This window comes from Lytechinus pictus, chromosome 16 (assembly GCF_037042905.1).
Source record: "Lytechinus pictus isolate F3 Inbred chromosome 16, Lp3.0, whole genome shotgun sequence".
Lineage (NCBI taxonomy): Eukaryota > Metazoa > Echinodermata > Echinoidea > Temnopleuroida > Toxopneustidae > Lytechinus > Lytechinus pictus.
The window spans coordinates 12383619-12406672 of record NC_087260.1 but is presented as its reverse complement, the minus strand read 5'-3'; the positions used below and the strand labels follow the sequence as shown (position 1 = coordinate 12406672).

Sequence of the window (23054 nt, the reverse complement as noted above, 5' to 3'; positions counted from 1 at the left end):
CGCCGCACTCGCAGCCCATGACGACATCGCACAACGAAGTCGTCGTCCGATTCTTCCACCGAAAATCGCCGAAGACCTGCGTGTTGTAGCCCGACATTCAACCATTACAGACGACAGACGCGTCACGTGGGTCGTCTCGCTCCGAACGCCCCGTTCTGATTGGTCAGCCAGCAGCGGCCGGGTACGTGATATGATTTCGGTGTTGGCGTGGGGCTCTTTCGATCGTGAAAAAGAGGAATTTGATGTACGTGTTTACTGATGTGAACAGTGCTTAACAAGAAGTAACGTGTACACTTACGGAGAGGTTGCTAAGCAAGAAATAAGAAGACGTAAAAAGTAAGGTAAGATTGCATTTTATTTTATTGAAAATATGGCAACCGCACATGACTGCATCAGTTATTCAATGTGCATTTATAAAGAAGTCAACTTCATTGAATTTGCACAGAACGTGAACGTGAAAATACGGCAAAGGCGAAGTCCGACTGAGGCGAAGTCTGACTGAGTGAACGTGAAATGAGATTTTGGCATTCTGTCACAACTGAAATGCACTTTCGCAACGGGCGATTTTCGCCAATTAACTTTGGCACAATATAATAATTTTATTCCCAAATGTCTAATCAATCCATAACCTAAATTTCAGCCACATCGAGCATCGGGAACGAGTGTATCTCGGCTTCGATCTCGACGCCTTCGTTTGAATTCTCAGTTGGACTTCGCCGTAGTTGCGATATGGACTGAAGTTAGCGATCATAATAATGTGAACCTACCTCGCGAAGGATGGGGCAGTTTGCGCCGCGCCGCCTGTGTGTCCGCGCGGCAGGTTTTCTGTCTTTCGTTCTTTCTATCTTAATTTGCTTTGCTTGCTTCATTTCTTTCATTCCTTTTTTATTATTTTGTTCTTTGTTTTTTCCTAATTGCTTTCATACTTTTTTCTTTTTATTTTACATTTTTTCCCTTTGACTCCTTTCACTTTGTTCTTTCTTTTTTCCCTTTCATTTATCCTTTCTTTACCTTTCACTTCTTCTTTCTTTACTTTCGTCCTTCCTTTCCTTTATTTTCTTTCTTTGATCTTTTTTTAGTGATAAAGGGGACCCCAAAAAAAAAAAAAAAAAATAAACTTGCGTCTTTTTTAAATGTTTTCTTCCTTCTTTACTTTTTGGGACCTATAGAAATAAAAAACAGTAAAAATATATATATATATATATATAAGGCGATAAAATGAATATCAGCTAATGCAATGAAATACGTTGAACAAGTAAATGAAAGGGTAAATGTAAATCCTCCAAAACCAAATACTTTTTAAACTTCCCTTTTTATAGTTAAAATGAGGGGCAATATTTTTAAAACCTACTTTAACTAAATATCATATTCGTCCAACTTCAATAGCATTTTCATTCTCTTATCTGTATTTATTTTATTAACCAAAATCCTAAACTCTTTATCACATTTTACTTTCTCACTATTACCTTTAATCAATCATATAAAAGGGTTAATGTAAATCCTCCAAAACCAAATACTTTTTAAACTTTGATTTGAATCATGTGTATAATTTAAATTGAACGTGAAATGAGATTTTGGCATTCTGTCACAACTGAAATGCACTTTCGCACCGGGCGATTTTCGCCAATTAATTTTGGCACAATATAATAATTTTCGCACCCTTCTAAAATGTTCTCTTTAAAAATTCAAATGTTTATTTCTTTCCATATCTTGAATGTACACCTGTCGATCTACAACAAATTCTATTTAACTTAATCACACCCCCAAAACCCATGGAATTTCCACGGGCTCTGCTAGTAATAATAATAGTAATAATAATAATGATAATTATAATAATAACGGTAGTAATATATCATTATTGTCATTATTATTATAACAAAATAAATTTTATGAAATCAAGCATAATAATAATAATAATGATAAAAGTAATGATGATAATAATAGAAATTTACAACGGCAACAATAATTAAGAAGGTCATACCACAATCTTGTTCATCAGACCCTGTTGGGCAATCCAACTTCCCATCACATCGGTATCTTAGAGGAATACAGTAAGAGTCTGGACACTTCATTGTCCAAGATGGACAAGTGTGATTCTCTAGGATATAAAAAACATACATTAACATTTTTTTCTTACGATCATGACGATAGGACTGATTCCACTAATATGAATAGGTTTACCCGTTACGACATTTTGTTAGGGCGAAAGGATTATTTGCTAAGGGGAATTCGAACAATAGGCTGAGATGTTAGAAAGCATTCTCCCTAACGTTACTTGCATTATCTTTAATGGAACAAATTCGCGTGCTCTCAAACACATGTTGCCTTATTTAGTTATTTATTACTTTGAAGCTACGGATTCGCAGCTTTGTTTTATTGCTAGAGTAGCGATAAAACGAGAATAGAAAAGGAGCAAAAATAAATGATGATTGAGACAATCTTATAATTAAAGAATCCACGAAAAAGCGATGAACATGTATTCATTATTCATTTATTATTAAACCAATGTTAACATTAAGTTAATATGGAAAACGGAGAGTTTCCGGAAAAGCTGCAAGGAATTCTCAAAATACTAAGTAAAAAAATCTCAAATTTCGCATTTAGTCTCTCCCCGCCACCCCCCTGAAAAATCGAATTTCTTACCACATTCTTTCAAATTTGTGACGTCACGGCAGCTATTGAAGAAACCAACTTCATCGAGTTCATACATACAGATGGAGGCCAGTGGTGCGCATGCGCCATTATCACAAGTAAGTTCAGTCTCATAGTCACAAGCAAAATCATGATTGAGGTAACCTACATTTAATAAAAAGAATAAGGAGGAAAGTATACGGAATATTCAGCGACATATTTCACCTAAAATGCGTGCAAAAGCTTCGAAACCTGTTCATAAACATGTATAAGTTGATCGCGCATTGCCATGATGTATTGCTAAATGATCTCTTTATCTCTATCTTTCTCTTACTGTGTGACTCAGTTAATGTAATCCTAGAGATTTCAAACCAAATCCTGCGGCTTATAATCCTTATGGAATATTACTATCATCGCGATGACAAAATTAGTTCAATGAACACTATTTGGAATGAATTACAAGAACACAATAACATATATATATATATATAAGGCACCGGCGTTCAAAGCTGGGGGCCCGGGTTCGATTCCCGGCAGATACATTTTTTCGGCATCACCAATTTTTTCAAAGGGTAGATAGCTCTGGGGAACCTTGATTTAAGCTACGCCTACCATTGTTCTCTTCATCCATTTATTTACAATATTTAAATAAAAGAGTTGCCAAAGCTGTTGTACATGTATAACTTTACACATTTGTATACTTTCTCCCATACGTGTACTGTATCAAAGCAATAGCTTTGATCCAGCTGAAGCATGGTGGCTTGTCATTGTTCGAAACCCACCTTCACCCGACAATGAAAATTATAATTGGTATAGTGTCGAAAATCTGTCTATCTGACGGTCAATCGGATCGGGGTCGCCCTAGCCACTAATCCGTCTCTGTGGTCTAGTGGTTAAGGCACCGGCGTTCAAAGCTGGGGGCCCGGGCTCGATTCCCGGCAGATACATTTTTTTGGCATCACCAATTTTTCCAAAGGGTAGATAGCTCTGGGGAACCTTCATTTATGCTACGCCTACCATTGTTCTCTTTATACATTTCTTTACAATATTTAAATAAAAGAGTTGCCAAAGCTGTTGTACATGTAAAACTTTACATATTTATATATATATATTTATATATATTGAAATCATGGCTATCCTTGCAGAAAGATAGAATTTACAATTTTGTTTTATTTCGGGAAATCTGTTGGAAATCAATTTTGCAGGAAATTGATTCAAAGCTGCCTTCATAAAAATATTCGAATAATTAGCCAAATTCTGATCTGCGCCATCTTACCACATCGATCTTCATCCTCTATTGTTTTGCCGATGCAATCGACCATTCCATCACAGTTAACTTTGCTTGGAAACAAAGACCCATCAAAACATTGGAATGCTGACGATGATAGCTCCAGAACTATGGCAAAATAATAATAATCACAGATTGGTCAAGTTTTCTAAAAGGAACAATGAACAAAATTGTTTAAAAAACGACAAGAAAAAAATGCCTTATAAGTTAGCTATTTGGTAAGTACATGGAAATACAAATAGCTACGAGGAGCATTAAAATACACAGAAACAGCGACAACACACGCACACACCCACACACACACACACATAGAGAAAGAAAATGAGATCTCTCTGTTTTAAAAATTGTGGGGGGACAGGCATGATAAAGATTTTAAAAGTGGTAGGCCTATTGTATATAAGGCTGGAAATGAGAAATACAATTATTTGTTTTTTTTTTCTTCAGTTTATAGAAGAAAATCCATGGAATAAACACATAAATGAAATATTTTATTTCGATCGCCTTCAATGCTTATTTTTCTTCTAAATAAACACTAGTATCCCCCCTCTTGATAACAGATAATGGCGCTCCTTGCTTTTCATAGTTAAAGTCAAGTTTACTTTCTGGATATGACAAGGAAATCGAACCAGGTGGGTGTTTCATAGAGCCGTTCGTAAGTTAAGAACGACTTTAAGAACGACTGGTGATCCTTTCTTGTGGGAAATGGTATATTGAATTGGCGATGGTAAAGCGCGTTGGTTCACCAGTCGTTTTTAAAGTTGCTCTTAACTTACGAACAGCTTCATGAAACGGTCCCCTGTTAGGCTACTTAAAACATGTTTCTCAAAGTTACTTACCACATTCAACCTCATCCGAAGAGTCGTAGCAATGAGGAATAAAATCACATCTCTGGAGAGAGTCTATGCATTGACCGCTGTCACATGTAAACTCCGACTCCGAACACCGCGGATACACTGGATAAGGTACGAATCAACATTAACCTATCGCGTTAGCAATGAAAGAATTCCTTTATCCGGTTTATTTAGCTTTTATTTCAGTGCTTCGTTACATGAAGGTTGACAATGTGGTACACTCTTAGAAAAAAAAGGTGTGAATTTGAACGTTTTTGTCGCGTATTTGGAACCCTCGAGCAAACGGGTTGTCAAAAAGGTTCTTAATGTGCTCAATAAACTTAAATGGTCTTATAAAGAACATGAAAACGGTCAAAAGTGGCTGTTTAAAGTCATTGAGACCCTTTTAGGGCAGCCAGCGCTTCTCAACCTTTTTTTTTTCAATCGAGGGCCACTTTGACTCTCAGATTTTTGTCGAGGCCCACCTACCAAAATTTAAAGAAAACGTCCATTTTGTTGAAAAAATGTTTCGTGAAATTTGAACAAAAAATGCGAAGCACATTCCAAACAAACAGATTGAGAACTAATCTGCATTCGCAAATGACCGGTAAATGGGCGACAATTAACTACATACACAATATGCACACACCTGATGTTCTCATCAAAGTTTAATTTGTTTGACCCACGGAGACTGATCGAGCATAACATGTTCGGACAATTTTGTGAAATATACTATAGCTTTCCCCTATTTTTTCTCCTTCTGGAGCTTGTTGCGATCCACCTGATACAGCTTCGCGGTCCATTGGTTGAGATGCGCTGTTTTAGGGAACATGTGAAGCTTTCCAATACGAGACAAGAGTGTAGAACCCTCTAAGAACCCTCTTTTATAAGATTGGACGGTAAAGTTACCATAAAAATGGGAAGTTTTTGCAACTGCAACGGATTTAAGAACATATTGATGACAAAATGACAAAGACAGCTGGGAGTCCTTCATCGAACAGGAACAGCAGCTTTGTCCTAAGTTTCGTAGCTGACGGAAAATTGCAGATATTATCATTAGTCCAGAGTCTAGGACGAAACTGCTGTATTAATTTACCAATGTTCGACAATGACCTCTTGGTTGTGCTTTGTCATGAATGCAATTTGATAATACATTTTCTATGTTCTTGAATCCGTCGTTCGTCAAGGAAACAAAAGTTCCCTTGCAACGTCTACACAACTGTGATATATGATTAAACATAAATCAAATAATAATATCTATTTTCTTTGTTTTACACTTTTTTTTTATTCTAGGTTTCCTTCAGCTTGATTTAATTAACTTTGTGTATTCTTATTATCATTCTGTTTTAGGTCCAGTTCAAATCTACTTGACTTTTCTCATTCTTTATATTTTGATTTGTTTTGAATATCCATTTTCTTTTCTTTCTTTCTTTTCTTTGTTTTACACTTTTTTTTATTCTAGGTCTCTTTCAGCTTTTTCTAATTAACTTTGTGTATTCTTATTATCATTCTGTTTTAGGTCCAGTTCAAATCTACTTGACTTTTCTCATTCTTTATATTTTGATTTGTTATGAATATCCATTTTCTTTGGTTTACACTTTTTTTATTCTAGGTCTATTTTCTACCATGACTAACCATCTATCTTTATTTCACCAGCTCAGGAAGATCAAGCTGAAGGCCCTCAAGACCTCTTTTCACCAAGACAATTATAGATTTTATTCCCTCAATCGCATTATACCCACAGGCCTCCAACTTCATTGCACTCCTGGTCTGGGTACGCTCACACCTGAACTTTGCAAACGATGGAACCAGACCTTACATGGAGCTTCAGTTCGACTAATTAACATCCTCTCTTAACAGTGTATTGCTTCTCTTGATTCTTTTTCAGCTGACATCAGTAGCCTGGAAGACGTACTACGTTCTTGCTGTACCGAAACCCAGTGGCTTCAGTATGTTGAAATTGAATCTGATCTCTCTAAACACAGGTCTCTCCTCACTGAACGCAGGAACAAGAAAATAGGCAACCTCACAAAGAAGCGACAACGGTCGAACAGATTTAGACGACATACCAACAACAATGATGCATCCCCCCATTTGGTTGTTAATCTCTCATCCTCCTCTCTCTCCCAAGCATAAACCTCTCTTCTCTCTAAAGGTCTCAAGTTTTGCCCAACGCCACCAGAAGTTGAACAGATAGCTCTCAGCCAAGACCTCTCTACATTCTATCGCAGGATACGTCTCAAAGAGTTCTTTTTAGATGAACCCCCTTCTGATCCCGAGCCCTTCTACCGGAAAAGCACATGGACTCCACCCAAGAATAGAGTTCCTTCCCTTGAAACTTACATTCAAGCTGTCTCATCCCAAGTTTGCTCCACAGATACCCTCGAAACCAGAGCACATGACAACCTTCCTCGAGTAGAACGCCAGGCTCTCTCATCACTAAAAAACAGGTCCGACATTATCATCACGCCTGCAGACAAAGGATCAGCCGTCGTCGTTATCGACCGCGAGCAGTACATCGATGCAGCCATGAAACATCTCAATAATCGATCTCACTATGCACTCCTCGATTCTGACCCTACTTGTAATTTCTCCCTACAGATCCAATCGACACTGAATGACATGAAAGAACACAAGCATCTCTCCGAGAAGGCCCACACATTTCTTTCCCCTACTAATGCTAAATCTGCCCGCTTCTATCTCCTCCCCAAGATCCACAAACCTGGCAACCCCGGTAGACCCATCCTCTCAGAAAATGGTTCCCCAACAGAGAACATCTCCCTTTTTGTTGATTACCACATTAAACTCCTTGTCTCACGTGCACCCTCTTACATCCACGACACTCCAGACTTTCTCAGGAAACTAAATGACATCAAGGACCCGATACCCGAGACTGCAATCATCGGCACTTTCGATGTTTCTTCACTGTACGCCAGCATTCCCCACGACGAAGGTATCCATGCATCATGTGAAGCCTTGGCCGCCAGTGGCCATTCCAGTCCCCCCATATCCGATATCAAATCTCTGATGTCTCATGTACTAACAAAAAACAACTTCACATTCATGGGCAAGCGCTACCTACAGATATTCGGTACAGCAATGGGCACCCGGATGGCTCCTTCATTCGCCTGTCTCTTCATGACCAAGCTGGAACAGCAGATGTTAGATTCAGCCCCCTGTCGCCCAATGATTTGGTGGCGTTACATAGACGATATTTTCTTCATCTGGACCAGGGAGGAAGATAGCCTCCATACATTCATTGACCACATCAATTCCTTCCACAGGACCATCATATTCACTTCTGATTTCTCCCAACAGGAAACCCACTTCCTTGATGTCACAGTCCAGAAAAAGCCTAACGGTATCACCACTACCCTATACACTAAACCCTCAGATACCCACAAGTACCTCCACTCATCCAGCTGCCACCCCCGTCACTGCAAAACCGGCATCGCTTACAGTCAAGCCCTCAGACTTCGCCGTATCTGCTCCGAGGACCCTGATTTTTCTTTCCATGCCAGGAATTAGCAGAAACATCTCTGTGCCAGGGGCCACGGCAGTCCAACTGGCAATTAACAAAGTTCGTTCTCTCCCCAGATCTGAAGTTCTCAAACCAAAAAGTGACAAGGAGACTACCGACAGAATACTGCTTGTGACCACCTTCCATCCCAATCTACCCCCTCTCCGCAAAATCCTGTGTGATAACCACCACATTTAAAACACTTCTGATCGTCTCCAACAGGCCGTTCCCGACACTCCCCTTCTAGCATACCGACGCGTCGCCCACCGAATCTCAGGGACCTCATTGTTCGTGCTGAAGTGCCCTCCCTCACTAATCATTCTTCTCCCATACAGCATGGCACCTTCAAATGCACCAGCAACAGGTGCATCATATGTGAAATACACATTCACGAGGGCGACACTTTCACCAGCAACTCTACCAGCCTGTCTCACCAAATCAAGGGCAACATCACATGCACTACCACTAATGTTGTATATCTCATCACTTGCAGAGTTTGTAGGGTACAATACATAGGGGAAACCAAGACCACACTCAAGAAACGATTTTACGGGCACAGATCCACCGTCAACACAGCAAAGCTGGACACTCCAGTTGGCCGCCATTTTAACCTCCCCAACCACTCCATCACTGACATGATGCTACAGTGCATCGAATATTTAGGTACCCGTCCTGACTCAGTCCGTACTAGCAGAGAGAAGTTCTGGATGAGACGACTTCGCACCACCCAACCTCATGGCCTGAACATCTAAGAGGGGAACGACTAATTATTCTTTCCTATCCACTTTTAATTTATATATACATATGATTTTTCCCCTAAGCTCTTTTGAATAATTACATTATAGTTTGTTCCTGTACTTTCCTCCCAAATCTCATACAAGCTCAGCTCCATTTTTCCCTTCCTTATTCAGGCAATATAATAATTATTATATATTTCATATTATACAATTTTTTTTCTCCACTCACCTCTTTTAGATTTACCACATATTTATTTTGCTTATTTACATGTATACTATGGTTTATTCATAATACACCCCCTCTCTCATGCAACCTCAGCTTCTATATTTGCTTTTACCATTTTGGGCAAATTGCTTCCTCTTTTTCACATATACAGGCTTTTTTTTTGTCCTACTATATAGTCTTATGTTTTTTCCCCCTCACACCTAGCGGATTACAATATCAGTTACACCATATGTATATTTATATATTTTTTCATATACATTTCTTTTTTGGATATACTGATATACATATTATTTATAGATACATATTTACACTTACCTTCTCTTAGTTTGTTTAATGCTTTATCATATATACTTATATGTCTTTTGCACATTATCAGTTGTTCCCCATTCTTTTCCTTTTTCCCCACTCTGATGCACCAGTTTATTATGCCTTTCTTTGTAACCTGTTTGACCCACCTCTCACTAATTATCTTGTTATTCATCTCTTCCTCATACCCTCTATCACTGTTTTGTTCCAGATCCTGTTTGATGTTGCCTGCCTCATTATCTAAATCCCTCTTGGCTTGAGGTCTTTCATTGGCCTTACTTACGCTAACTTCCCTTTGTGCCTGCCTACTCCTTTTCTTTCATCCCCTTCACCAACCTGATTGGTCTTCTCTTTATCTTTTATGATTGTGTAATATGATTATCGGTTGGTTGTATTTTTTTGCTTTTATTTCATCTTTATAATATTGTAATTTGCCTTTGTTTATACTGTGCACTGGATTTTTCAGTCTTTGGACTGTTTTGCCAGTTTTCTTATTGAATAAATACCATACTACTACTACTACTACTACTACTACTACTCACTAATGCCCCTTTTGTCTCCTTGTTTCTAGTGTTGCTGTAGCTTGTCTGTGGTCTATATTATTGTTGTTCCACTTTATATGTTTGTTATTTTGCCTCCGACGAAGATTCTGCTAGGATCGAAAGCTTAGGCCCCTTTTGACTTTCTAATTTACACCATTGGCTCTCTTTTATTAGATAAGCAGTTTTCAGCAGCTTCTTTTTGCCAACATATATATATATCCGTTAGAAGTACAGTTTGCTTTTACTTTAACAAACAAAAAGAAGTAACTTAAACAGAGAGAAGTGACAAGTTTTTAATGTCTTTATGTTAATGGTAGAATGGTTAATGGTATCACAAAATGTTGACAATCAATTCTCACAATTATGATGACAATAAAAGTGACGATTTCAATTTTCATCTCCTTTGACTGTAAAATTAGAAGTGTACTTACCGCAATTAATTTCATCCGAATTATCCTTACAATCAGAAATGGTGTCACAGACAAACGAAATCGATATACATGACTCATCGTTACATTCATATTGGTTTTCATCGCAACCTGGTTATAGACGAATGGAAGAAATATGCGAAATAATAACATTAATATTCAATTCTGAACAGTTGTCCAAGAACTTTATATTTCAGTCAATCGCTGTTACCGTCATCAATATCCTGATTTCATCTCGTTTTTAGGTAGTGTGTAAAATATGACTTTATCCGCCAAACACGTTTTTAAATATACGAATAAATAATTGTAATTTTCGTGCTTTTTTATCACAACTAATGTGAAATAGATAGAGGAAAATGCATAATTTATTAACTAATCTATTTTGAGTGTCTATTATAATATAGTTTTCATTGAATTTTCATTGAGGGTTCGACCGCTGTTGGTCATTTATTGTTGCTAGATTACAAGTTCACTCTCATCAAGAGAGCAATTTAAATCAAATCTATGAAAAAAAATCTATTACATAATTTATTTTCTTAATGTCTATATCTTTTTTGCTCACTCGCCAATGTTTTTACCCTCGATCAATTCTGCATTATTTCACTACTTTGTTTGTGCGGCATCAGCAAATACCTCGGACCACGTAACTGAAACCATCAGAGGTTACATGTCCATCAGTTTTTCTGCAACCGTTTTAAGATCTTGATATGTTTTTTAATCTGATTTGATAAAATGATTGAAATTACCAAACCAGTCATACCTGCAAAGCAGTCATTTTCGTCGCTGAAGTCTTTGCAATCTTTGGCACCATCACATACAAAGACGTCACGTATGCACTCCCCTGAGCTACAATGGAATAGTCCGGGATCGCATTGTTCAATAGAATCTGAGTATCAGAAAGATGTAATGAACATTTTAAATATTTCTTGAGTGTTTTAGATACCGTAGGGTGGTGGAAAAATGTAGATATTTGGATCTAGAAATGTATCGTGTAATTGCTTATGAAAATAAATGGGTATTATAAGACAGAGGGGAAAAAAAGAAACAGAAACCTCAATAACAATATCAACAGAGAAGTATAAGAAGATGTATATCACAAGGGATATCACATGCTCAGGATAAACTAAAGGGTTGATCGGGTGTCCCATAAAAAGTGAAATGGTAAATTTTACACCATTTTTTTCTACGATCAACGAAAATAATGACACGACTAAAACCATTGAATTTGGTGTTTTTATTGAAAAACCCGTCGTTTTCAAAATGTGCTACTTTTTAAGATGAATTCTGTCCAAATGGCGTTTCATAACTTTATCCGAAAGATGCTTTAACCAATAATGCAAAAATCCAACATTTCTAGTCAAATTTTATAAAAACGCACAATTCCTTTTCCGATATGATCTATCATAGACGATAATACAACGTAATTTAGACATTAGTATGCTCGAAACATCAGTTTACCTGGCTTGTAGATATGAACTGTTGAATTCCACTGCGAACCTTTAGAAATTAATACAAACAGAAATGGATGAATTGAATTGAGAAGCAAGTGTTGAGTATGGAGTATGAAGTTATAAGTGGATTATTATTCAAAGAAAAAACAAAGGAGCTATCATTCCTGCCCCCATGCAGCGCCGCATGCGTTTTATGCATTCAATCTTTTATTTCGATGACTAAGTTTTTTTTTATTCAGATTGCCAATATTTATAAACATACATGGAAATTCGATAAAACTAATAAAAATATGCTTACAGCTATGTGGGATCTTCCTGAAAAAAATAACTGTGTTTTTCTCATTCATATGACAAGTATCAATATGGTAACACATTATCACCGCTTGAGCAATACTTGAAGTTAAGTAATAACTGAAAAGAATAATCTCCTTGTTGTGTTGGTTTGTGTGGCGATTAGTCAAATTTGACTATTGTCGCCATTGACTTTATAAAAAAAATATCACTTCTCACATAATAATGTTAAATGTTATTACCAATATACATAAATATATGAATAATATATGATAAATTGTGCATCCTTTCAATATGAAAAGGATAATAATTACACAAAGAGGTTGTTATAACTAATACATTGTCATAATCGATACGGCGACATGGTATTTTATTTCATATTGCTTAACCAACAAAAAGCAAAACCTACCTGTAGCTTGGGTTTTGCAAACAAACTGCCTCGTTTCAGGAGAAGCACAGGCAACATCATGCCAAAGATCTGTCGAAAGATCCGTCGATGTGGCTGGATCAAAGACTAGCATTGTACATGCTTCTAACATTCCGCCGTCTGGTTGTTTTTCTCCTTCTTCATTGCTTCATATAGTAAAAATGTCAACAGATTGGGTAATTTGTCTACAAATTGTGTATTTCTTCCACTCAACTCGGCGAAAGACAACACAGAAAGGTGAGGAAACCTTTGTCTTGACTCTTGACTGATTACTAGAGCAAACTATGTCTAATCACGTGATTAACTTTTGGATCGCATGTTCAGTTTAAGTTCAGTTCAATTCAAGTATTTTTACAAAGTAACATGAAACAAGATGTAATCTGATGATGAAATTGGAGACTAAAATGGAAGTTAAAAATCTTGCTAAACGGTCCCCTAAAATATGAAAAACATGACAAAGATCACGTGAACATGTTACATCACAATAAAAATACGCTCACAATCACATCCACCCACTCACCCACACCCTCACACATGATACATAAGTACTTAAGTACTTGAATCTAATTAAATCTGTCTTCACTTATCAGAGGCATATCAAACGTATTTTCCATGCATGGTGTTTTAAGCACATTGATATGCTGTATTTTATGTGTGTGTATATTGCGTGGGAGGCAATGTGCGTGTGTGTGTGGATATATGTATATGTTTGCGTGTAATGAAATATTATCATTATTCATAAAGGTATAAATATGTTTTATTGTTTTTATATATTATTGTGAATTTTTTTAATAAGGACTTGCTGAAAAACAGCCCTGTCGGCTGTTTTTTTTAACCGTATTGAAACAAATAAGTTATAATAAATGTCAGCATTAAAACTATGTGAAATTTAAACATAATGACATTTACTGCCGAATGAAAAAAAATAAATTTCTTTGGTAAATAGATATTTATTTGTTTATTGCGTAAATGTATAGGTGTGTTGGTGTGTTTGCACTATACCGCGTGTGTGCGTGCATGTGTGTACAATAATGGTCCAAATAATGAAACAGTGCTTATATCTAGTAATTATTTTACTTCATGAGCGTTCAATTTATGATAAGAACTTACTATTGGGGAATATACCAATTAGTATAAGACATGGGTGTTAGATCAGTCCATTTGAATACCCCTCTTTGGTCCCTATGTCCGAGGCCTGTGTCAAAGATTAATAAAGAAGAAAGTGTGATTATAAGCAAGACTGTTGGTTAAAATGTGTGTTTATTATTAGTCTATCGTATGGCACAGCATAACTCTTTTCGTACCAATTCAAACCAGTAAGATATACAATATGTATAATGATACCCTTTTGAGGGCTATTGTTTAGTATAAGCAGAAATGGTTTAGAGAACTAAAGATAACTGGCGAAATCCCTAGGTATTGTGAGATAAAAGTGAGAAATATGGAAACCTTATTCTTGAATTACTACTGGCATGTCTGGGCCCCATAACAATGGTAGTCGCCACAATGGAAGTTACTGTAATGGTCACTTTTTACGAAACAGAAAACTTGATATCATTCAAGGTCACAACAAAATTGACTAACACGTTCTGCGGAAACGTGGACTGTTAGCCCAGATTGGTATTTTTCAGAAATAATCAAACTTGCCTATGTACGTCTTTGTATCTACAGTCTGCCATTGAGTTGACATCATATAGTGCAGCATCGTCATCTCATCCTTATCGTGAATACTGATCAAGTGTGCGTCCTCTACGGTTTCACATTCTGCCTCTGCCTCGTTCCATGTTATGACGACAGAGCTGACAAAGAGCTTATAGCAGGATCGCCGGAAGTAGTCCCAACCCGTCTGACAAGTTTCATCTGAGATTATAATCGTAAAAAATGAGAACTCAATATCAACCACGTCATGTTAACATTACCTTGTAATTATCACTGGTCCCTAGTAGACGATGTTACGCCGAAATCTAGGCTAGTCTTACTCAAGCATGCTTCAGTTTGCCTCGGCTATAATTGGTCCAGATATTGTGTCGGAACGTTTGGTTGAAATGTTTTCTGAAATCCTACAACATGCACAATATAAGTAGAGCAATGTTGTCAGCCATAAATAAATACACACCTGTAACTTTTATTGGACTCTCTCGTCTATGGACGAACACTATTTGATGTGTTAAGGATACACAACTTTTTTCCAAAGAAAGATTGAAGAACTTGTTAAAAGACTTCTGCTGAAAACACATTGTTTTCCTTTTTTAGGATGACACATCTATTCATAAAATTTGTAAGTCTTTAACTGTGGTTACATTACATTTGTTTCATTAAGACAAATAACACATAACGTATACCTACATTTCATACCATGAATGCATTTAGTACTTACTGGTAAAATTAGATGCCGAGAACACATCAGGTATCAGATGCCCTGTATCATATTCTGCCAAGAATCCCGCGCCACCTTCAATGCCATCAGAGTGAAAAGAAAGACGCATCCTGTTTAAAGAAGACATGTAGTCGCCCGACGGAGGTGTCTGACTGCAGAAGCGCCCGATGATTGCCGAATTCGATACGTCAGTGACAACCACAAAGTCCTCTTGGCACCGCTCATCGAGGGAAGCGACGTCGAATTCGATAAAACGGAGGATGATTTGGGACCAAGGCCGGGTACTGATCTCCCAGGAACGGTCGAGGTTTGGAGGGTACAGGTCGAAGTAGTTTGGTGAGAAGAAAAGACCAGTGCTCTCTGTGCATGAGTGGACAGTGTCAGTTTCTTTTCCCTTGCAGCCTGGTTTATCTGCAAGATAAAGAGCATAGGACCAAGGGGGTGAGTTCTGACGACCCCGATCGTCTAAAAAAGAGACCACACCTTTTAATGACTTTCCATATTCAAATTGATGTATGCCATCATTATTATGTCCAATTTATTTTGCCCCAAAAGTAATCTTGAAATGGTCCAATAGTTTTCGCTTATAACTAATTTCAAGGGGCATACTGCATCTCGTCTAGACTATAAAACTCTCGCCTATGATCTCTTTGCAAAACTAACTTAAACAATCTGGAGCACTTCAGGGACGCGTTTCATGAAATGAATTGTCAGACGTTCCATCCGATAATTCCTGCTTTATCCGACAGTTACCATAGTAAAAGTGCCTCTCAGCCAAACAAAATCTAGGAAAGATGTCAGGTCTGACAATTTATCAGACAGAAATGTTGATGAAACGCTCCCCAGAACTTAACGACTCTCTGTTTGACAGTTTCACACAGACTTCATTTGTTTTGATGATTCCGCACCTTTGGAATGTTTATTTTTAACTTATATATGGCAACAATTGATTAGAGTGAAAGAAATATCCTTAGCATTACAAACTTACCTACATATCCAAAAGAAGCAATGACATCTGATGTAGCGGTCAAGAGACCTGATAGAATTTTCAGGTTGAGATGAGACGAGGTGGAAATGTCAACCGGAGGAACCTGGGCGAGGTCAAAGTTTGTCTTTGATTGTGTTTCCGGGTCATGTAATATCAGAACCCCGTCTGAGATTTTCTTGATATCTTTCACGTTCTAGAGATACCATAAATAATCACAATTAACTTGTTATTAAAAAAAAATCAATGAAAATTTATTTGGTTTGTTGATATACTGTCCATACATGTATTATATATTTTCTAAACTTTGCAGCAGTGGCGCAACTGGAAAATCTCGTCTGACAACTAAAACTAAAACAAGTCATAAAAAGTCATTATCAACGTTTCAAAAACCAACAGTCCAAATATTCTTGAAAGGCTAGGCGTCGTCAAACTATGTTAGGAGGCAGGGGGCACTCTGGAGTAAACTATCACTTTCATTTGCATCCTGAACAGCGCAACAAGTCCATGATGTGAACTCGTGAATGGATTCATTTTCCCGCCTTATACCAAATGCATGCATGACATAATTCATTCGATTGGTACTTACGTCAAAGCCATCAAAGATGAAAGAGACATATGCATCCATTGGTGCGGTGATATTGGCCTGGCACTGTGCGCGAGGAGGAAGTGATATGGAGAGATTTCCAGTGAATTCCTGAGCACTCTTCGAGAGGGAACCCGACGAACAGCTCCCTTTGCCATGATTACCAAGATTACAATACGAGGTGAAACAGTCTGCAAATATTAATCAATTGATACGAAATGTTGTTTCGTGTCCGATTAAAATAGGAATATAGAATAAGAATTGAATTACACGTACGTAAATACAGAATAGGAGGCTTTCACTTTCACGACACACTAAGGATTCAAGAACATAGAAAATCTATTGTCAATCGCCCTTCATGACAAAGCACATATATCCTTATAAATCAATCAAGGGGAAAGATTGCAAAAGGAACATGGTAAGTATATCAAGGTAAACTAGGAAACTTCTGGATAGTATTATTTCCAATAATAATGGAACAATAACCAGGATAACTATGTAAGCATTAAAGATAATAAAATGAATAAATGACCTGGTACATAGCCATTCATAAATCAAATCTTTCATTCATGAAATCTTATCACACAACCCCTGACAAAAATATTACCCTCCTGATAAGGTGATGAAAAGAACACTTTATTCATTGGTCCGTTTTTATAAAGAGTTACAGCCATTGCAACTTTGCCATAACGACTTCCATATACCGTAGAAACACCGGTCTTGATTGGCTGCGGACGGGGCTGCGGACCCCCTTTTACCACAGTAGCTGTACCAATGGGAAAGAATTTCAAGATTTTTTTTTTAATTTCAAAATTCATTTCGAGCAATAAATATACAAATTGCATTTTTTAAACCGTTGTTACTCCTTATGTAACGGGTCCCAGGTAACAAGCTTACCTACGCTAGTACATCCGAGAAGTTCAAATCGAAAGCATAAATCCCCTTCCCATCTCGTTGGGATGATCTTATATTGGTCGGCACTTTCAGTCCATCTTGTCGAGACTTTACAGGCTGAAGAAAAACAGTCCGAAATATCCTAGGGTTGAAAAAAGGTGAAATAGTGAGTGGACGTTTTGTTTCAAATGTTAAAAATAATCAAATGAATTGGGGGGGGGGGGGGAGAAGACATTTCCTTTCTTATTAGGCTTATTAAGGAACATTAGGGATTACAAATGTAGTATTTTTGTAAAATTAATGTTAAATTTGTGATAAATATCTTTGGAATGTTCGGGGTTTTCATACGATGCTATTCTGCTGGTATATATATATATATATTTTTTTTTTTTTTTTTTTTTTGGGGGGGGGGCTTTTGAATGGTCATTTGATAACGGAAACTTGTGAAAGGGAAAATAGCAAAAGATCTAAGGCACATTTCGATTACGCATTCTTTTGTTGAGTCTTTCCTTTTGAACAACAGGTCCTCAGCACTACTGAATTATTCATGTTTTAAGCTGATTTCACATATACAGAACGCTAGATGTTCAAGCTGGATGGTGTCATTTCACTAATTTGATACGGCCATTCTTAAGCTTGAACTTTTAAGAAAAAATATTTTAAGAATGAAGCTTGTAGATTTAGAGAAATTGTATGAAATAGACCTGAAATTCCTTTTGCCTGTTGTATTGTATTAGTATACCTAGTTCACACTGTCGTGCGAGCCGTTACGAGTGCCACGATTCGCCTTCCATAACTGATCCTCAGAATTTTTGAACCATTCAATTTTTTCTGCGATCATTACAATTGCCACCACTGATCTGATACGATCTGATAGGATCACGACGATTAAGATCACCGTTTCAATCGTGGGGCGAGTCGCGAAAGTAGGAACTAGGTATAACAATAAAACTGATTTGAATGAATCACCTGGATCATTGCAAAACAGGTTTTGGCGATACAATGAAAAAATAATCATAAACTTACAAAATCGGCCGAAATTGTGACATTGCCTTGGAAAGCATCAACACTGAATAATATGATTCTAGATCCATTGCACTGTTGGATAATAGCGTTACGGACCAAAACGTCTTCTTGGAAAATCACTTCGATAAAGTTTTCATCGTCCTCGGGTAATTGACCTAGCCATTCATTTGGTGGGTAGTGATTGGATGGTTTCATTCTGACGTCGTCGCTCTGAATTCCTGATTGGTTGAAATGGTATGGGACCCGGATATTGGAGGATGGTAGGTGTCCAGATGACACGCCCAAATCAAAATGGCAGTCTGTAAAGATTTCACAATATTGTTCGCAATTCCATCGTCAATAAACATGGTATATGTCAAATTGTATATAATCATTCATGTAATTTAAATAGAATTTCATATCTAAAACAAAAATATCGCTGTTGAGAGCTTTATTAGAAATGGTTAGATGTGCTTCCATTTTTGCACTTTGAAACATATATTTGAAAGTCAAAGATGTTCTTGTGAAATATTTAAATATTTAGTGATTTTTTTTTCTTGATAAACATAATTAAAGAAATGAGTGAAATAGAGTAGTCAGAATTACAGCGAAATTATTATGTAATTGACTTGTGTATGACAGCCTGCAGTTTCTTTACTTGAATCATCGGAACTTTGAAAATAATTATTTTGCCCCAAATATTTTTTTTTTAATAAAGCAATTTCTGAAATTTTTCGTTTCTTTATCAGTCTAGTTTTTTTTTATTGAATTCCGAAACAGTATTTATATCACATTGTACATGCTGTATAATTTGTTTTTAAACTAATAACGGTGACTCTACTCACTAAGATTTTGAAGTCTGTTAGATTTTATTTACTTGAACATTACTCTTCTGCATAAAGTAGATTTTCTCTTTTTTTGTGAGATTGTATTTTTAATCCACACCAAAGCTCTTCCTTCATGATGGCACATTTAACTTATTTCAAGAACTTTTAATGAAATGCCTATGAAATATGCAATATAATACATTGCTTGAAGACTCAATAAAATGTCTTATGTACTCCACGAATGTTTGGTTTCTAAACAGATTAACAAAATATTTCATAAGAACGCATCAATGAATTGAAAATCATTTTTCAAGTCATTGTGAAGAAACTGGGTTGGTGTCATTAATCGCAAACAGCAGTATTGATAATTAAACTTCATTTACCATTCTTGCAACCAAGTACTTCCAAGCGAAGAGAGATCAGTTCTGCGCTCTTTGAGACAGGTTGAATTCTTAAGTATTCACTTAAACGAGGACGATTAAATAGAACCATTGAAATGTCTCTCGAATTCCACTCCTTTTGACGTCTCTGAGGAGTTAATTCAAGATTTCATCATTAATGTGCCATTAAAATATTTTTAAGCATAATTGGTCGACACAATGGTTATTAGAAGAATAGGTCTATAAGTGGAGGGATATTGCACGCGCTTTTGCACAATCATTAAAGCCAAAGAATTGTAGTGAAAATTCGAGGAAAAATCTAACAGTGGGAGATTTCACGGAAAAGGCAATGATGGTCATATTTCTTTAGAAATATCAAGTAAAGCAGAGTTTTACTCCCACTAAGAATACAAAAACAGTTTGACTCTTTATAATTTGCAATACTCAATACCTTACGAAATATTTGTCGGTGTTTTCCCTTACGACATTATGATTGCAAAAGATGAGAGAGAGGTAACTAAAATATTGAAAAGGAGATGTTCTTTATAATTTCCAATACTCCATACTTTTACAAATATTTGTCGGTGTTTTCCCTTACGTCATTATGATTGCAACTGATGAGAGAGAGGTAACTAAAATATTAAAAAGAAGAAGCTTGCCACCCCCCCTCCCCGCATGATTTTCTTTATTCTCACAAGCAAACGCACAACATAAAATCTAGTTTATAGTCATAGAAAATTATGGAATAAAACGATTAATAACATTGAATAACCATTGCACATCATTTGAACAGTCAAATATAGAAATGAACAATAATCATGATAAAATATGTATCTGAAACATTGTTAGCTTTTCTGACATGGATTGAAGAGAACTCCGTATCAGCGAAGGGCTGAATGTATAAATGAAAATCCTAGAGAATATTGACCTACGTGGGACGCGTATATTCCATAATCATATTAACTGACAACGAAGGTCGTATGTTGTTAGCATGAACGCCACATAATGTGTATAATCATTGAAAAGAGGTGTCTTCCCTGTAACTATTGTGGGATTTTAATAAATCAACTCATTTATTTCTATTTATAAAATAAGCAATTGAATATAGGACAAAGTTATTAATTTGTTTTGGTTGCATCGTTTCCTGAGGTTCAATAAACTTTTTTGTTCAGATATCGAAATATTTGTACTGGTGTTTTATTATAGCTGAATATTCCTTTTTCACTTCTTTCGAATCCACCCCCACATTTACTCAGAGAGACCATACCAGGCAGCTCGCGAAACGCAATTACAAAAAAAGGATAGACAACATGTATGCATTACGCAGAAATGAAGGAAAATTAATAATAAAAAATATATATATACACTACTCAAAAAAAGTTAAGGACCACTTTTTAAAACGTACATAAAGATTTTATACAAGGTGTTTTATTTCTGGAAATACCTCAGTACAACTGTCCTAAATGTCCTTAAACACGCTGTAATCAATTTCACGCATGGGTGGTTTCAGTTGTTGCACAATGTCTCTCGCATCACTGCACATCCTGAAAAGTGGGCCCCGAGGGGTATCAGCTACCGACATGAAGTGGTAAAAACGAATGTCTGAGTGTCTTTCAGGCAGTTCAGTAACGAGTGTGACCACCTCCTGCAGCAATAACGGCTTCACAGCGCTGTCTCATGGAGCTGATGAGGCGATTGATGTCTCTGACGTCCAGTGCATCCAATGCAGCCTCCAGAGCCACACCCAGCTGCTGCAGTCCAAGTGGATGGGCTTCGAGCTGCTCGAGACTCCTCCCCATCATGTCCCAGACGTGCTCTATCGGGTTTAAGTCCGGGGACCTCGCTGGCCACTCCATACGCTCAATCCCCTGGCCCTCAAGGAACTCGGTCACCACCCTAGCTCGGTGGGCACGGGCATTGTCATCCATGAAAATGATGTTTTGTCCCACATTTTCTGCAAATGGCACCACTATAGGTTCAAGGACCTCATCCCTGTACCTCACTCCTGTCATTGCTCCCCCTGGGACCACGTAGAGACGAGTACGGTTGGCGTAGGTGATGCCTCCCCACACCATGACGCTGCCTCCCCCATAACGGTCATGTTCTGCAATACAGGGGTCTGCAAATCTCTCTCCTGGTCGCCTCCAGACTCTCGAACGTCCATCATTGTGGTCAAGGGAAAATCTGCTCTCATCTGTGAACAGAACTCTACGCCATTGCTGTCTGGTCCATCTGACATGCTCCCGGGCCCAGTTGAGACGAATTCTTCTGTGAGCAGGGGTGAGTGGGACACACTGAGCTGGCCGTCTGGCATGCATATTGGCTCTGTGAAGTCGGTTACGGATTGTTTGAGTGGAAACAATCACTCCAGTTGCTGCAGCGAAGTCATTGTTGAGGCGGCGTGCACTGTGAAAGCGGTTGCGGAGGCTGAGATTCGTCAAGTAGCGATCATCTCTAGGGGTTGTCGAAACTGGTCGGCCACTGCGGGGTCTCTCGGAGTATAGCCCTGTCTCTCGGTGTCTTTGATTTGCTCTGCTAATGACACTGTGTGACACGCCCATCATTCTGGCTACTCTTCGCTGACTGAGGCCAGCTTCCAGCATCCCTAGGGCTCTGGCTACATCTGTTTCACTTAGGTGGTGTCTTGGCATTGCTGTTGTAGGCAAGTTGTTGATTGTACAGACTAAAGACGGAAAATGCTTTGGAAGACACTTGTCTTATGGCCCACTGCAATGATGCCAGAGACATCATGAAAGAACTGCATGTGTGAAATTGATGTCATTGTGTTTGATGGCATTCTGGACAGCTGTATCTTGGCATTGCTATTGTCAGCAAGTTGTTGATTGTAGAGACTAAAGACAGAAAATGCTTTGGAAGCCACTTTTGTACGGGCGCATTGCAATGATGCAAGAGACATGAAAGAACTGCATGTGTGAAATTGATTTCATTGTGTTTGATGGCATCCTGGACAGCTGTATCTTGGCATTGCTGTTGTCAGCAATTTGTTGATTGTAGAGACTAAAGACAGAAAATGCATTTGAATCCACATTTGTACCACTTCACAATGGGCCCACTTTTCAGGATATGCAATAATGCGAGAGACATCATGCAACAACTGAAACCACCCATGTGTGAAATTGTTACAGGGTGTTTGAGGAGATTCAAGACAGCCATATTCGGGTATTTCTAGAAATACAACACCCGGTTTGAAAATTGTATACACACATTAAAAAGTGGTCCTTAACCTTTTTTGAGTAGTGTATATATATGTATTTTACGATTTCAGTTAGGTCATCGAATCCGACAATGAGAGATGAGATCCA

The 23054-nt window shown here is 37.6% G+C and overlaps 2 protein-coding genes across 2 annotated transcripts; both read right to left on the bottom strand.

Moving 5' to 3' along the window:
* Positions 1–294: 294 nt before the first annotated feature.
* LOC135157104 (low-density lipoprotein receptor-related protein 2-like) lies at positions 295–5552 on the bottom strand. The gene is made up of 6 exons (XM_064111614.1): positions 5483–5552; positions 4756–4872; positions 3908–4027; positions 2644–2796; positions 1982–2098; positions 295–308 (listed from the first exon to the last, which is right to left on the bottom strand). Exons 1-6 carry the CDS (start codon positions 5550–5552, stop codon positions 295–297), a joined length of 591 nt encoding a protein of 196 aa, XP_063967684.1.
* Positions 5553–14304: 8752 nt separating this feature from the next.
* On the bottom strand, positions 14305–16667 carry LOC135157103 (CUB domain-containing protein 2-like). Its single transcript, XM_064111613.1, has 4 exons — positions 16629–16667; positions 16043–16235; positions 15055–15465; positions 14305–14537 (listed from the first exon to the last, which is right to left on the bottom strand). The coding sequence occupies exons 1-4, from the start codon at positions 16665–16667 to the stop codon at positions 14305–14307; spliced, it is 876 nt and encodes a 291-aa protein (XP_063967683.1).
* Between the last annotated feature and the right edge of the window lie 6387 nt (positions 16668–23054).

Excerpts from the sequence above, each read along its gene's own strand:
- LOC135157103 (XM_064111613.1), bottom strand. The coding sequence starts at position 16,667 with ATGGATGCATATGTCTCTTTCATCTTTGATGGCTTTGAC. Across the intron at positions 16,236-16,628 it reads TCATCTTTGATGGCTTTGAC|AACGTGAAAGATATCAAGAA; the intron begins GTAAGTACCAAT and ends TGGTATCTCTAG. Across the intron at positions 14,538-15,054 it reads CTCGGCATCTAATTTTACCA|ATGAAACTTGTCAGACGGGT; the intron begins GTAAGTACTAAA and ends TTATAATCTCAG.
- LOC135157104 (XM_064111614.1), bottom strand. The coding sequence starts at position 5,552 with ATGGACCGCGAAGCTGTATCAGGTGGATCGCAACAAGCTCCAGAAGGA. Across the intron at positions 4,873-5,482 it reads AAAAATAGGGGAAAGCTATA|TGTATCCGCGGTGTTCGGAG; the intron begins GTATATTTCACA and ends TACCTTATCCAG. Across the intron at positions 2,797-3,907 it reads AGAGGATGAAGATCGATGTG|GTTACCTCAATCATGATTTT; the intron begins GTAAGATGGCGC and ends TATTAAATGTAG.